Genomic DNA, 13,940 nt, shown 5'->3' with positions numbered 1-13,940 from the left:
AGGCATCACAGGAGAAGTTGTTACCGGCCCTGACTGGTGTGGTTCAGTTGGTTGGGCATCACTGTGAACCTGGAGATTGCCACTTTGATTCCACACAAGGGCACATCCCCGGGTTCGGGCTCAATCCCTAGCAGGGGGTGTGCAGGAGGCAGTTGATCGATGTTGCTCTCTCACATCGATGTCTCTCTCTTCTCCCATTCTCTCTCTAAAAATCAATAAACCATCCTTTTTTTTAAAAAAAGTTGTTACACATTATATCTAGCAAATTGCCCATTTCTAATTTTCTCACTTTCTGGTTGGATGTTCCTCGATGGCTGAAAGGAATTGGGTACTTGAGAAGCTTGAGAAAACTGTTTTAATCAAACCATTCGATGAGGAGTTTATTACTTGAGAAATATTGTCCAAGCTTTATTTCCTAATATGTGCATATCTGTTCTATTTGTAGGAGACAAATGAGCAAAAACTTCACAACATAGCCAACGAACTGTTGCTTACAGAAAGAGCTTACGTCAACCGACTTGACCTCTTAGATCAGGTAATATTTTCCATTTCAGAATTATTTTAATCTTCGGCACTATACATTACTTTAACTTAATAATTAAAGTCTTTAGAAACTACAGAGAAGGACCTGACCATTTTTGGCCAGTGAAAGGAAATTTATAACATTTCTAGGTTTATCAGTGAATTCACTCGGTATAAAGTGTTATACTTCATAAAGAGCAGACTGACGGACTTTTTGTACAAGTCACATGTGTCTTTTATCCATGTCTTTCAACCCATTATTGTGATTCTCTATGCTATGTTTCTATGATAATCTAAATGAGAGATTGTGATTCTGATGTGATACTAACATGAATATATCACTGATTCTGTTTGGCTTGTTTGCTGTTCAGTCTTATGAGCATGACCTGAGTGGCTGCAGTCATAGGGCCAGAAGGGATATTGAGAGTTCACTTGCTCAGCCTTGTAGGAAACGTTTAATACAGTGACTGATGCAAAGTTGCACAGTCAGTATTTGTTGAATATGTGAATCTACTTTATCACATTTTGTACTTTCATCCTGGTAGAGCCTTGAGTGTTATTTCAGATGCACATTTGCAAAGAAAGTTGTTTTTTTCTCCCGGTATTTCTTTATTTTTATTTATTTATATTTTAATTGAATTTATTGGGGGTAACATTGCTTAATAAAATTACATAGGTTTCAGGTGTACAGTTCTATAAGCCATCATCTGTATATTGTATGGTGTGTTCACCACCCCAAGTCAAGTCTTCTTCTATCACCATTTACCCACCTCCCCTTTATCCTTTCCTACCCCACCCCCCCGCCTTTTCTCTAGTAATCACCATACTGTTGTTTGTGTTTAAGAGGTTTATTTTTGTGTGTGTGTGGTTTTTTGTTTGTTTTGTTTTGTTTTTGCTTAACCTTTCACCAATCCCTCTCCCCTCTGACAGCTGTCAGTTTGTATCTATGAGTCTATTTCTATTTTGTTTGTTAGTTTATTTTGGTCATTTGATTCCATGTACAAATAAAATCATACAGTACTTGTCTTTTTCTGACTGGCTTATTTCACTTAGCATAATACTCACCAGATCCATCCATTCTATTGCAAAAGGTAAGATTTCCTTTTTTTATAGCCAAGTAGTATTCCACTGTGTAAATGTACCACAGCTTTTTTATCCACTCATCTATTAATGGGCATTTGGGCTGCTTTCAAATCTTGGCTATTGTAAATAATGCTGCAATGAACATAGAGGTACATATATTCTTTCAAATTAGTTTTGGGTTTTTTAGTGCTGGGTCATAAGGCAGTTCCATTTTTAATTTTTTGAAGTAACTCCATATTGGTTTCCACAGTGGCTGCACCAAGCTTCATTCCAACAAACAGTGCACGAGGGTTTCTTTTTGCCAGAACTTCACCAACACTTGTTGATTTATTGATGATAGCCATTCTGACAGGGTTGAGGTGATACCTCATTGTGGTTCTAATTTGCATTTATCTGATGACTAGTGACATTGAGCATCTTTTCATATGTCTCTTTGGAGAAGTGTCTATTCAGGTCCTTTGCCCATTTTTTAATTGGATTGTTTTGGGGGGAGGTTTGGTGTTGAGTTGTATAAGTCCTCTATAAATTTTGGATATTAACCCCTTATCGCAGTGGTTCTAAACCTTCCTAATGCCACGACCCTTTAATACAGTTCCTCATGTTGTGGTGACCCCCAACCATAAAATTATTTTCGTTGCTACTTCATAACTGTAATTTTGCTACAGTAATGTAAATATCTGATATGCAGGATGTATTTTCATTGTTACAAATTAAACATAATTAAACATAATTAAAGAATAGTGATTAATCACAAAAACAATATGTAATTATATATGTGTTTTCCGATGGTCTTAGGCAACCCCTGTGAAAGGGTCGTTTGACCCCCAAAGGGGTCGCGACCCACAGGTTAAGAACCGCTGCCTTATCGGATGTACTATTGGTGAATATGCTCTCCCACTCAGTGGTTTGTTTTTTATTTTGCTGATGGTTTCCTTTCCTGTGCAAAAACTTTTTAGCTTGGTGTAGTCCCATTTGTTTATTTTTTCTGTTTCCCTGCCCAAGGAGATACATCAGAAAAAATATTGCTAAGAGAAATGTCCGAGATTTTACTGTCTATATTTTCTTCTAGGATTTTATGGTTTCAAGTCTAACATCCAAGTCTTTATTTTGAGTTTATTCTTGTGTGTGGTGTGAGAAGGTGGTCTAGTTTCATTTTTTTTTTTGCATGTGTCTGTCCAGTTTTCAATATTATTGAATAGACTATCTTTACCCCATGGTATGTTCTTGCCTCTTTTGTCAAATATTAATTGACCAGAAAGATGTGGGTTTATTTTTGGGCTCTCTATTCTGGTCCATTGGTCTATAAGTCTCCACCTTGCTGTTTTGATTACTATGGCCTTGTATTATAGTCTGATATCCGGTATTGTGATTCCTCCAACTTTGTTCTAATTTCTCAAGATTGCTGTGGTTATTTGGGGTCTTTTGTGGTTCCATATAAATATTTGTTCTAATTCTGTGAAAACGTTTTAAAATGTATTGTAAGAGTAACTATTGAAAACTGAGGTCTCTCAATCCTGCTTCAGTGATAAAAGAACAAGATAATTGGTAGATTGTCTGCTAATACAGACTCCTCTTATTAGAAGAGAGAGTTGCCACGCTTGAGCGTTAGTTGTAAGAAGAATTGTCCTCTTCTGCCCTTGGAAAACTGGAACTTCATGGGAGCAGGTCGTCCTGTGCATGCTCCCTCTCATCAGTTCCTAGAGTTCCTGTTACAGTGAGCCCCCAGGGGCCGAATTAACACTGTGTTCTTTGAAATAATGAGTTTGCAACTCAAGTATTACTTTCCAAAGAATTTCTCCATGTCAATCAAGTTATTTTGAGTTTGTATCTTTGAAACAACTTTTTTCTTCACGGGGATCACAGACCTGAAACTTTTAGTTATTCCCATAAGGGAGATAGGTCTTTTTTAAAAATCGGATGTGTCCTCCACCTTTTTTCTCCAGCCACATTAGCTTGTTCAGCTATTGTTGCTGACGATAGAGAAGTTTAGACTCTTAATTACTACAATATCCTATCTATTGGAGTCTCTAGGGACACAATTCTGTGTTCTTTTTGCCTTAAGAAAATGCAGTGGAGGGGAATTTAGAAAATTAACACCATCTGGACATTATGAAGGACCAGACCTCCTTCTGCCTACATTTAACAGAATGGCAGGAGGAATAGTAGCCCTAGTGGAGTATAGCTAAGATTGCAGATTTTTTTTTTTTGTCTTTATGATACCTATTATTATCCATATGCAGGAGAAGATTTTTTTGTCCTCATACCAGTGTTTCAAGTTTTGCGTCATTTTTTAATAAAAATCAGGAAAACATTAGAGAACTGAAATATTCTTTTTTCATCCACTGACCAGTTATTTATTAAGTAGCTTTTCTTCTATAGAAACTAAATTATGATGTCTTCCCTCCCCAAGTTGTGTAGTTTTAATTGAAAAAAAGAGATGTATGCCAACAAATGACAATACCAGTAAAGGCAATATGTAGTAAAGGACATAAAAATCATTCAAAACATAAACAGGAGTGGAAAATGCCACAATTATGAGGTGTATGTAAAGTTTTTTATTATTATTATTTAATCTCTTAATTCTGCTTATGGATTCGAAGGGTAAATTCTGTTAACCTCAGTTGGAAATTCTCTGGCACAAAAAAGGTTAACATCCCACAAAAAGAGGCAAAGTTTCCTAATTCTAATTCCTGGTTCTTCTTAACCAAAGTATATACTCAGTCCTGTAGTTCAAAAATGATTGATTTCTTGAACCATGAACTTTTCCATTTATTCAACAAAAAGTTGTTAAAGAACCTACTATGTGCATAGCACAGTGCCAGGTGGTAAGCCAATAAATTTGAAGTAATGTTTGCTCTATTCTCTTATTCAGGTATTTTATTGCAAACTATTGGAAGAGGCCAATCGAGGCTCATTTCCAGCAGAGATGGTGAATAAAATCTTTTCTAATATTTCATCAATAAATGCCTTCCATAGTAAATTCCTATTGCCAGAACTGGAGAAACGAATGCAAGAATGGTAAGGAGTAGATAGCAAATGGTATGTCTAAGGCAGTCATACTAGATGCTGTGTTATTCAGCGTTTAAATTGAAATACTTATGTTACACAGAGCTGTAGCCAAATATTTGGGCTAAATTTTTATGCTATAGACCAATAATTAGAAGGTGTACATTTTCAACTTTAGTTAAAAGAGTTTTATCTATGCTCTTCAAACTGTTTTTACTAGTGAAGATACAATGTTATGAGTTATATGGAGCTTGAAGATTTTCTTAGTATCGCTTTTTACTATTTCATTCCTAAACTTCGTTTAATTCTCTACCTTCCTTCATTCTCTACCAATCTCATAGCAGAGTGAATCCGATTAAGTATAGGGTGTGTGTAGAAAGGTGATTACTTCTTTTGAAGTCCTGTTAATTCACTCATTCTATAAGAAATCTTAATGACTTGTTTCTATATTTTATACAGGGAAACTACTCCTAGAATTGGTGACATCCTCCAGAAATTGGCACCATTCCTTAAGATGTATGGAGAATACGTGAAAGGATTTGATAACGCAATGGAATTGGTTAAAAACATGACAGAGCGTATTCCCCAGTTCAAATCAGTAGTTGAAGAAATTCAGGTAATATGACTCTTTTTTTTAAGGCTATGCAGCAGTTGTTCTGTCCAAATCATAAAGTTTCTAGATATAAAATTTAGATTGTGATATCTGTTTGAGATACCTAGCCAAATTCCTTCAACTCTGAATTATGTAAAAACCATCATTGCAAAATTAAAATATTGAGCATAGGCCATGTGTTGAGCAGTAAATTCTCCATTTGCTTTTGAGAGCAAGAGACTGCTTTTATTAGGGTCCATGTAAATTACAAAGTGAATTCCCATTTAGTTCTGTGCCTCTCTTGCTTTCTTTCAGAGGTTGAAATGTTGAAATGAATAGAAATTAATATAAAGAACTAGAGGCCTGGTACACAAAATTTGTGCACAGGAGGAGAGGGGGTCCCCTCAGCCCAGCCTGCACCCTCTCCAATCCAGGACCCCTTGGGGGATGTCCGACTGCTGGTTTAGGCCCGATCCAGTCGGACATTCCTCTTACAATCCAGGACCACTGGCTCCTAACTGTTCACCTGCCTGCCTGCCTGATTGACCCTAACTGGCCCCCCTGCCAGCCTGATCACCCCTAACCGCCTCTGCCTGCTGATCTGATCGCTCCTAACTGCCCTCCCCCCCCCGCCACCGGCCTGGTTGCCCCCAACTGCCCCCGCTGCTGGCCTGGTCACCTCTCACTGCCCCCCTCTGCCGGCCTGGTCACCCCTCACTGCTCCCCCCTGCCGGCCTGGTTGCCACCAACTGCACCCCCTGCCAGCCTGGTCACCCCTCACTGCGCCCCCTGCCGGCCTGAGCACCCCACGCAGCCTGCTGTTCAGTCATTTGGTCGCCCCTCACTGCCCCCCTGCCGGCCTGGTCACCCCACGCAGCCTGCTGTTCAGTCATTTGGTCGCCCCTCACTGCCCCCCCACCGGCCTGGTCACCCCACGCAGCCTGCTGTTCAGTCGTTTGGTCATCCCTCACTAACCCCCCTGCCTGCCTGGTTGCCCCACGCAGCCTGCTGCTCAGTCATTTGGTTGTCTCTCACTAAATCCTCTGCCGGCTTTGTCGCCCCACTCCGCCTGTTCGGTCGTCCATTCGGTTGTTTCAGATGTGATGGCCCCTGGCTCGTTATATATATAGATGATGGTTATAGTTTTTCTCTCATTGATATTTCTGTCTCCCTCCCTCTCTCTTTAAAATCAATAAGAACATTGTTTAAAAAGAATGATTGTTATAAATGCTGATATTTTAGAAATATAATTATTCTGGATTTTTTTGTGACTTTATATGATTAAAATTTTTTTAAAAATTTTTTGTGACACCTGAATAATACATTTTAATAATACCATAGTAATTTCTATTTGATTCTCTAGTCGAAGTTGTTAATAGCTATTCTGTGCCAAAGTTTAAATATTTTTTAAAAAAATTCTTTAGATCACATACATTTCTGGGGTTGGGAATTCTGTGCCCCTTGACTGCTCTCTTTTGTGTTTCCTCTTCTCTCTGTTTGCCTGGCGATACTGTATCTAAGGTGCTTACCATGGAGCTTGTTGCATAATAAGTGCTCACTGCACGATGCTGGTGATGGTGGTCATTATTTTACCAAATCAGAAATCTGTCTGTACAATGTCTGTCATCTCCATATTATGAGGAAATGATGAGACTGTGAAAGGTGCAATGGATTGAGAATCAGCTAACCTAATTTAGAATCCTCGCCTGCCACTTACAATCATTTTACCTCAGAAAGCTGTCCTAACTCTCCTAAGCCACAGTTTCTTTATGTACAAATTTGGGGATCAGTAATATTTTCTCTGACTTGTGTGTGTGTGTGTGTGTGTGTGTGTGTGTGTGTAATACGTTTGTTAGAGAAAGTCAAAAGAGATCACTAAACTTATAACAATATTTATTTATTTATTTTTATTATTTTTTAAAAAATATATTTTATTGATTTTTTACAGAGAGGAAGGGAGAGGGATAGAGAGTTAGAAACATCAATGAGAGAGATACATCGATCAGCTGCCTCCTGCACACTCCCCACCGGGGGGGTTGTGCCCGCAACCAAGGTACATGCCCTTGACTGGAATCGAACCTGGGACCCTTCAGTCCGCAGGCTGATGCTCAATCCACCAAGCCAAACCAGTTAGGGCACATTAATATTTATTAAGCAAAGCCATTACCCCTCAGCTTCCACGCTAATTTCAGGCTCTTTTTACATTTCCTGGTCTACAATAATGACTTCCAAACTAGCTTCCCCACATCTTCCTAAAGCCATATTGCAATAGGTTGATCTTAGTAGACCTCTAACGATATCCCTCCCCTGTATGAAAACCTGAAACAATACTACACTCAGTTTGACATTATACACCAGATTACTATTTCTTCTTCATCCTGTTTCCATACAAATATATTATTTGCTAACAAAACTCCATTGTTCCCTTTTATTGACCATGTTTCATGTCCCACTGCCTTGGGCTTGTTCTCCAAGGTCCCTCTATCTTCATTTGCCTCCTGGTATTCCTTGAGTGCCTTCCCACCCAAAGCCTGCCCTCATCCAAGTTCAGGTTAAATGTTCCTTTCTCTGCAAAGCCTTTGGTTTCTTGTTTGCTTTAATTGCTAACCGTGTCTTAATATGACTTGTATAACCTTGCCTTAATCATGCTATGAGTTGAATAAATATGTTAAGAAGATTCATGCTTTGTTTAATACGAACAAGAACACATCTTACTTTTCAAGGAATCTTTTCCCTTTCTTATGTCAACAGCTTATTGAAAACAAATGCTATAGACTCGATTTCACCCAGAAAAAAAAAAATCTATTTAAGGAGTTTGGTTTCTAATGGAAAAGAATGCCATGACCTAATGAAAAATGGAAAAATTCTGACAGATAATGAAATGATCAGATCTTGTCATTCTGTGTAGAGTATTTTTAAGTTCAAAGGAAATGATGTTTGTGGTGGCCTTATTATAAAATAGTTTCTGCTGAGTCCAAAATCATTTAATAAAATTTTTCTTAGTGAAGCTCATTAAATAGTAGATGCTTCTTTTGAAAATCTCTACAGTATGATTTAATAATATGACCTCACACAGACTTGTAATGACTAATTGAAGTGGTTGCCAGCAATCTGGAATTTTCTTGCTTAAAATGCTGCTTGATTTTCCTTTCTGTTCTTACCCTTGGTTGGTGGTCTTCAAACTGCAATGGAATAATCAGGGATTCCAATGCACATGCCCAGGCCCTAACCTCAAAAATCATAGTTTCAGAGATTCGGATGGGGTTTAAAATTCCTATTTTTATTAGTACCGCAGTTATATCTAATGCAGATGATACATAGACTGTACTTTGTAGGGAGATACTGCCCTTGATGAAAGCTCTGTATTACATTTTTCGACTAGCTAACCTAATTTTAAATCTTTCTTTACAAACCTTTCTAATTACAGAAACAGAAGGTGTGTGGGAACTTGACCTTGCAGCACCACATGCTGGAGCCCGTTCAGCGGATTCCTCGGTACGAGATGCTCCTGAAGGACTACCTGCGGAAATTGCCCCCTGACTCTCCAGACTGGAATGATGCGAAAAGTAAATGCATTCCCCGCTCTTTTCCATTATGGGATAATGTAGTGGCCAAGCAGCTTTGTGATTCCAATGCAAGATATAGGTCTGATAGGCACTTCAGGAAAATATTGGTGCCAGGAAATAATCTCACTGGATATTGTTAACAGCACCTCAATTAGGCAAGCACTTTAGAGCAATGCAAATCACATTTCTCATGCTGGCTTCTCATTAATCATTAACTCTGAAATATAAAACTATAGTCTTAAAGTCCTGGCCCATTTGGCTCAGTAGTTAGAGCGTCGGCCTGCGGACCATAGGGTTGTGGGTTTGATTTCCTGTCCAGGGCTCATACCTGGGTTGCAGGTTTGATCCCTGGCCTGGAACTTGGAGCCTGCCGGAGGCAACTAATCAATGTGTCTCTCTCACATCGATGTTTTCTGTCTCCCCCCCGCCTCCCACTCTCTCTAAAAATCAATGGGAAAAATGTCCTAGGGTGAGGATTAACAAAACAAGCAAACAAACTATAGTCTTAGAGACATCTGGGATTGCAATACACAATTACCTTCTCACAGGAAGAATACAACTATCGGAATTACTAGTGCTGCTGGTTAATTAGATAGGTTGATGCATACCGAGAAAGATGAGATGGCATTTATTATCTCAAAATAACCTAAGCAGTGTTGGCTTTACCTGTTCAGAAGAGAAAATGATGCTATATACTGTCAGTTAACATTTTCCCGTGAGAAAACGTTATTCCTATTCTGCTAGTTGTCTTTTATTTTATAGAAGACTTGTCATGTATGTCTTTTAGATAATAAATGAAAGGCTTTCTTTAAAGCTTAAAGGTTTCAATAATGTTACTTTCTTGTGTACTTTAAAAAAAATCTACTAGTGCCCTAGCCAGCTTGGCTCAGTGGATAGAGCATCAGCCTGCAGACTTGAAGGGTCGTGGGTTTGATTCCGGTCAAGGGCACATGCCTGGATTGTGGGCTCGATCCCCAGTGGGGGGCATGTCGGAGGCAGCCGATCAACGATTCTCTCCCATCATTGATGTTTCTATCTCTCTCTCCCTTTCCCTTCCTCTCTGAAATCAATAAAAATATATTTTTAATAAATCTACTAGCTGTGAAAGTAAGAATGAAAGTTAAGAAATAGAATTGGGTTTGTATTCAACAAGTATTAACAATACTGGTGTATAATCTTAAAGCATTGCTACTTCCTCTAATAATTTCTTGTCTTCCATTATAAGTGTGCCTTGATAAGAGATGAGGATCACAAAACACAATCTTTGGTCTAGGAGCCTGGGTATTTTTTTTGAACACAGGCTCTGATTTGATTCTCCCACCATCCAAGTGAGTCAGTGACCGCAGGAACTTCTCTTCTCCCCTTTCTCCCTCTTCCGTTTAGAACTTTCCTGACTTGCTGTCTTTCACTTTTTATTTCCTCTCCACTTTCCACACATCTGGCCTGAGTTCTTGGTGTTAGTGGCAGAACTGGTGGTTGGGCTGAAGGTGGGAGTTACCACTGCTACTCCTCAAATTGGTCTCCTGGGCAATGGCCCCAGCCTGTCTTGCTTTGTTTCCCTCTCTCATGGATTCTGTGTGGAATGCACAGAATTGCCCGTATCCGCATAGTTCTCCAGAATGTAAATAAAATTCAGTTTCTTCTATACTTAAAGACTCCGACTTCCTCTTATGTGCTAATGTAAAAAATGACAAAATTGGCAACGTGATATTTTATTACTCTTTTTGATTTCCCATTGCTACTTACACTAAAATTCTAAGGCAATCACAGAGGGAGACATAAAAGTCGGGAAAGCAACAAAAGTGCAATTTGTTTAGTAATGGAACAAAGAAGACAGAACATTTGGTTCAGAGCCAATAGGTTGTTGTAACAGAATTAACCCAACCAGGATTCACAAGATAGAAAAGAAAGGAAGAGAGTAGGACCTGACTTAATATTGAGAGCATTCCCTGGGGTGGAGCCGGCGGGAGACCTCAGCTTCCCCAGCTTCACCGGGGGCCCCAGGCCTCCTACCTTGCTCAGACCATGAGTTCCCATTGCCATCTCTCCATACCACCCACCCCTGCAGCAAAACCCTCTATCAGCATTGGCTGGAGCTAGAACTATGGCTGTCTTTTCCCAAAGAGTGTTAGTTCTACTTAGTGGTTAAATTGCTCATAAAATCAATAAAATCATACCACTGAAATGTTGTAGAAATTCGAGTCAGAAGACTTGGGTTTAAATGTGGCCCTTTGATATCATAGTTGTGTGACTTTAGCCAAGACACATCACACTCCATTTCTTTCATCTGTCAAATGGAACGAATATACTTTCCATTCAGGGTTGTATAAGAAGTAATTGACCTAATACCTATGAAAGTACCTGGCAGAGGGCCTTGTCCCAAGCTAGTGTACATGATGTTTACTGATTTTGAAAGTTCCATTATGGATTAAATCTATCTGTAAGCCTAATAATTGTCAATGAGGAAATACCCTTCAAGTTCCAAGTATTGATCTACTTACAAATGAACTTTTGAAAGTACAGTAGGTCCTCGGGTTACGTCGGAGATCCGTTCCTATGGCACAACATAACACGATTTTCGCCGTAAATCGGAACCCACCTACATAAGCACCTACGTCACTCACATGGAGCACATACACAGCAGTAATGAAGTGAAACAGTAAAAAAAATTTAAAAGAAAGATAACAATTCCTGACCTTTACTTGTGGTAAATAAATAATAAAAAACATAAAGCACATATGTACATATGTTGAAATGATGGAATTTTTTTTTTTTATAAATAAACTAGAGGCCCAGTGAATGAAATTTGTGCACAAGGCGGGGTGGGGGGGTGTCCCCTCAGCCCAGCCTGCACCTTCTCCAATCCGGGACCCCTCGGGGGATGTCCGACTGCCAGTTTAGACCTGATCCTCATCCCTCTCACAATCCTGGACCACTGGCTCCTAATCGCTCACCTGCCTGCCTGCCTGGTCGCCCCTAACTGCCACCCCCCCACCCCCCGCCGGCCTGATCGCCCCTCACTGCTCCTCCCACCTGCCTGGTCACCCCACGCAGCCTGCTTGTTCAGTCATTTGGTTGTCCCTCACTAACCCCCCCTGCCGGCCTAGTCATAGACAGCCATCTTGTGAGGATGTGAGGATTAATTTGCATATCACCTCTTTATTATATAGGATGGGAGATGGCGACGTAACCACGAAATAATATAACCTGAGGAGTATCTGTATCCAGTTTGTAAATGGAAATTGCCTCCTGCTTTTATTATGTACTAGAGGCCCAATGCACAAAAGAGTAGGCATTCCTTCCCACGGTTGCTGGCACCAGCTTCCCTCTGGCACCTGGGACCCAGGCTTTCCTTCGGCTGCCAGCAGGCACCCAGGACCCTGGACTTCTGTCGTAGCCCTGGCTTCGTCTGGTCTAATTAGCATATTATGCTTTTATTATTATAGATCTTTGGTCTCAGATTTCTGCTTCTTTTCTTTTTTTCTTTTTCCAGATTTCTTCTTATTATAGTGTAAAGTGTATGTTATTCAGCTATCTAGTAGCATAGTAAAGATAACATATATTTATTTTATTTTTCTCCATTTAGAATCACTGGAAATTATATCTACAGCAGCAAGCCATTCTAATAGTGCAATAAGAAAAATGGTAAGTGGTAAGAGGAGACGGGAATCTTCTAGTTAGATAATTGCCAGTAATATAGCCTAATATTATCTAAAGTTTGTATCAAAATGAATTGGTACAGATAAACAAAAAGGATTGTTTATAAACTGTTTAATGTTATCTGTAATAACCTTCTCTTAATTTCCTCATAAGTGACGTATTTTATACCAACATTTATGCTTAGTTCCAATTGCTTCTGAGTTATTCCTATTTTAGCTAAGGTTGTTGTATTATTAAAACCACTAAGGCGAAACCTCCTTATATTTTATGTTGCTGTGCTTTGTTTTCATTTCTTAGGATAACCTAAAGAAACTCTTAGAGATTTATGAAATGCTGGGAGAAGAGGAAGACATTGTAAATCCTTCCAATGAACTAATAAAAGAAGGACAGATCCTTAAACTAGCTGCTCGGAACACATCAGCACAGGAACGCTACCTTTTGTTAGTGAGTATTGTCGTGTGAGCAGATTGCTTAAGAATAATTTATAAGCATTGTTATATACATCTTGGAAAACTAGGATGCTTGCCTGCTCTCCAAAACAATGGTATCTAACCTGGTGCCATCACCACTGTCAAGACTCCACATCGGGAAAGTCCTCAGTAACAAAGTTGTTCTTTCAAGGACACAAATCTTTATTTTTGAAGTATTTTTCTATAATTTTTCTGTGTATTTGCCATATGTAATTTACTCTGGTAACACATCCTGAAGACAAGTGTGCCTTTCCATGATGGTCATAGCCAGCAGTGTGTGTGTGTGTATGAGGTATGACATGCTTTCTGGTTTCTTCTCCTTTCATTCTTACAGACTAAAAGGTACTGTTTCCTGGATATTGTGTCAACATATTATTTCTTGACAACAATTTTCTTCCTAGTCATTTCTAAACACTACTTTTTAGCCTTTCTAGTTTGAAGAAGTATATAAGCTATGTTGGAAAACGTGCACCTACAGTTCGTATGTGAAAAGTACGAGTTTGCTGCATAGTTCCTTGTCACTGCAGTCAGGCCTGTCCCTGCCTGCACTTCCTGAAATAACCATTAGTCTGGGGCTTGGCTGACATGTAAGATCTCTCCTGGGGAATCCAGGCAATTTATTTTTAGTCACTGGTAGTTCCAGCTCCTTTTCCTATCTAATGATATGACAATCATCGTAATAGCTAACATTGAGTAGCAGAAAGCTAACGTTGAGTGATAGGTCAGTAAACGTTAGCTATTATTGTGATTGTTATTATAGACAAAGAAACAGAGAGACATTGGCATAGACGCTGCTCAGTGACTGGCACACCATCCAGTCTCAGGATGTTACTCACATCTGACTTTTCTGCTGCAAGGCAGTCATCTCACCATTATAATATGAGTTGTTATTGGGGGCTTAGAAGTTTCTGTTGTCTGGTTATAATTTCCTTAAATGGGAAATTTCTAGGAACTAATTGTCATGCAGAGGAGCGGTCTCATTTTTGAACAAAAGAACACATGATCGCCATATGACCCAGCAGTTCCACTCCAAGTTTGTAT

At 39.3% G+C, this 13,940-nt stretch overlaps 1 protein-coding gene across 2 annotated transcripts in view; it reads left to right on the top strand.

Moving 5' to 3' along the window:
• The window catches only part of FGD4 (FYVE, RhoGEF and PH domain containing 4), a 102,679-nt gene that overhangs the window by 70,070 nt on the left and 18,669 nt on the right, over window positions 1-13,940 (top strand). For both annotated transcript variants that reach the window (XM_023752299.1, XM_014454031.2), the window contains exons 5-10: window positions 446-535; window positions 4,478-4,623; window positions 5,071-5,227; window positions 8,631-8,769; window positions 12,356-12,414; window positions 12,727-12,873. In XM_023752299.1, the coding sequence (XP_023608067.1) occupies window positions 446-535; window positions 4,478-4,623; window positions 5,071-5,227; window positions 8,631-8,769; window positions 12,356-12,414; window positions 12,727-12,873 (738 nt within the window). The remainder of the gene's footprint in view (window positions 1-445; window positions 536-4,477; window positions 4,624-5,070; window positions 5,228-8,630; window positions 8,770-12,355; window positions 12,415-12,726; window positions 12,874-13,940) is intronic.

The sequence above is a fragment of the Myotis lucifugus genome, unplaced genomic scaffold (genome assembly GCF_000147115.1).
Source record: "Myotis lucifugus unplaced genomic scaffold, Myoluc2.0 scaffold_30, whole genome shotgun sequence".
Taxonomy (NCBI): domain Eukaryota; kingdom Metazoa; phylum Chordata; class Mammalia; order Chiroptera; family Vespertilionidae; genus Myotis; species Myotis lucifugus.
This window is presented reverse-complemented; position numbering and strand designations above follow the sequence as displayed.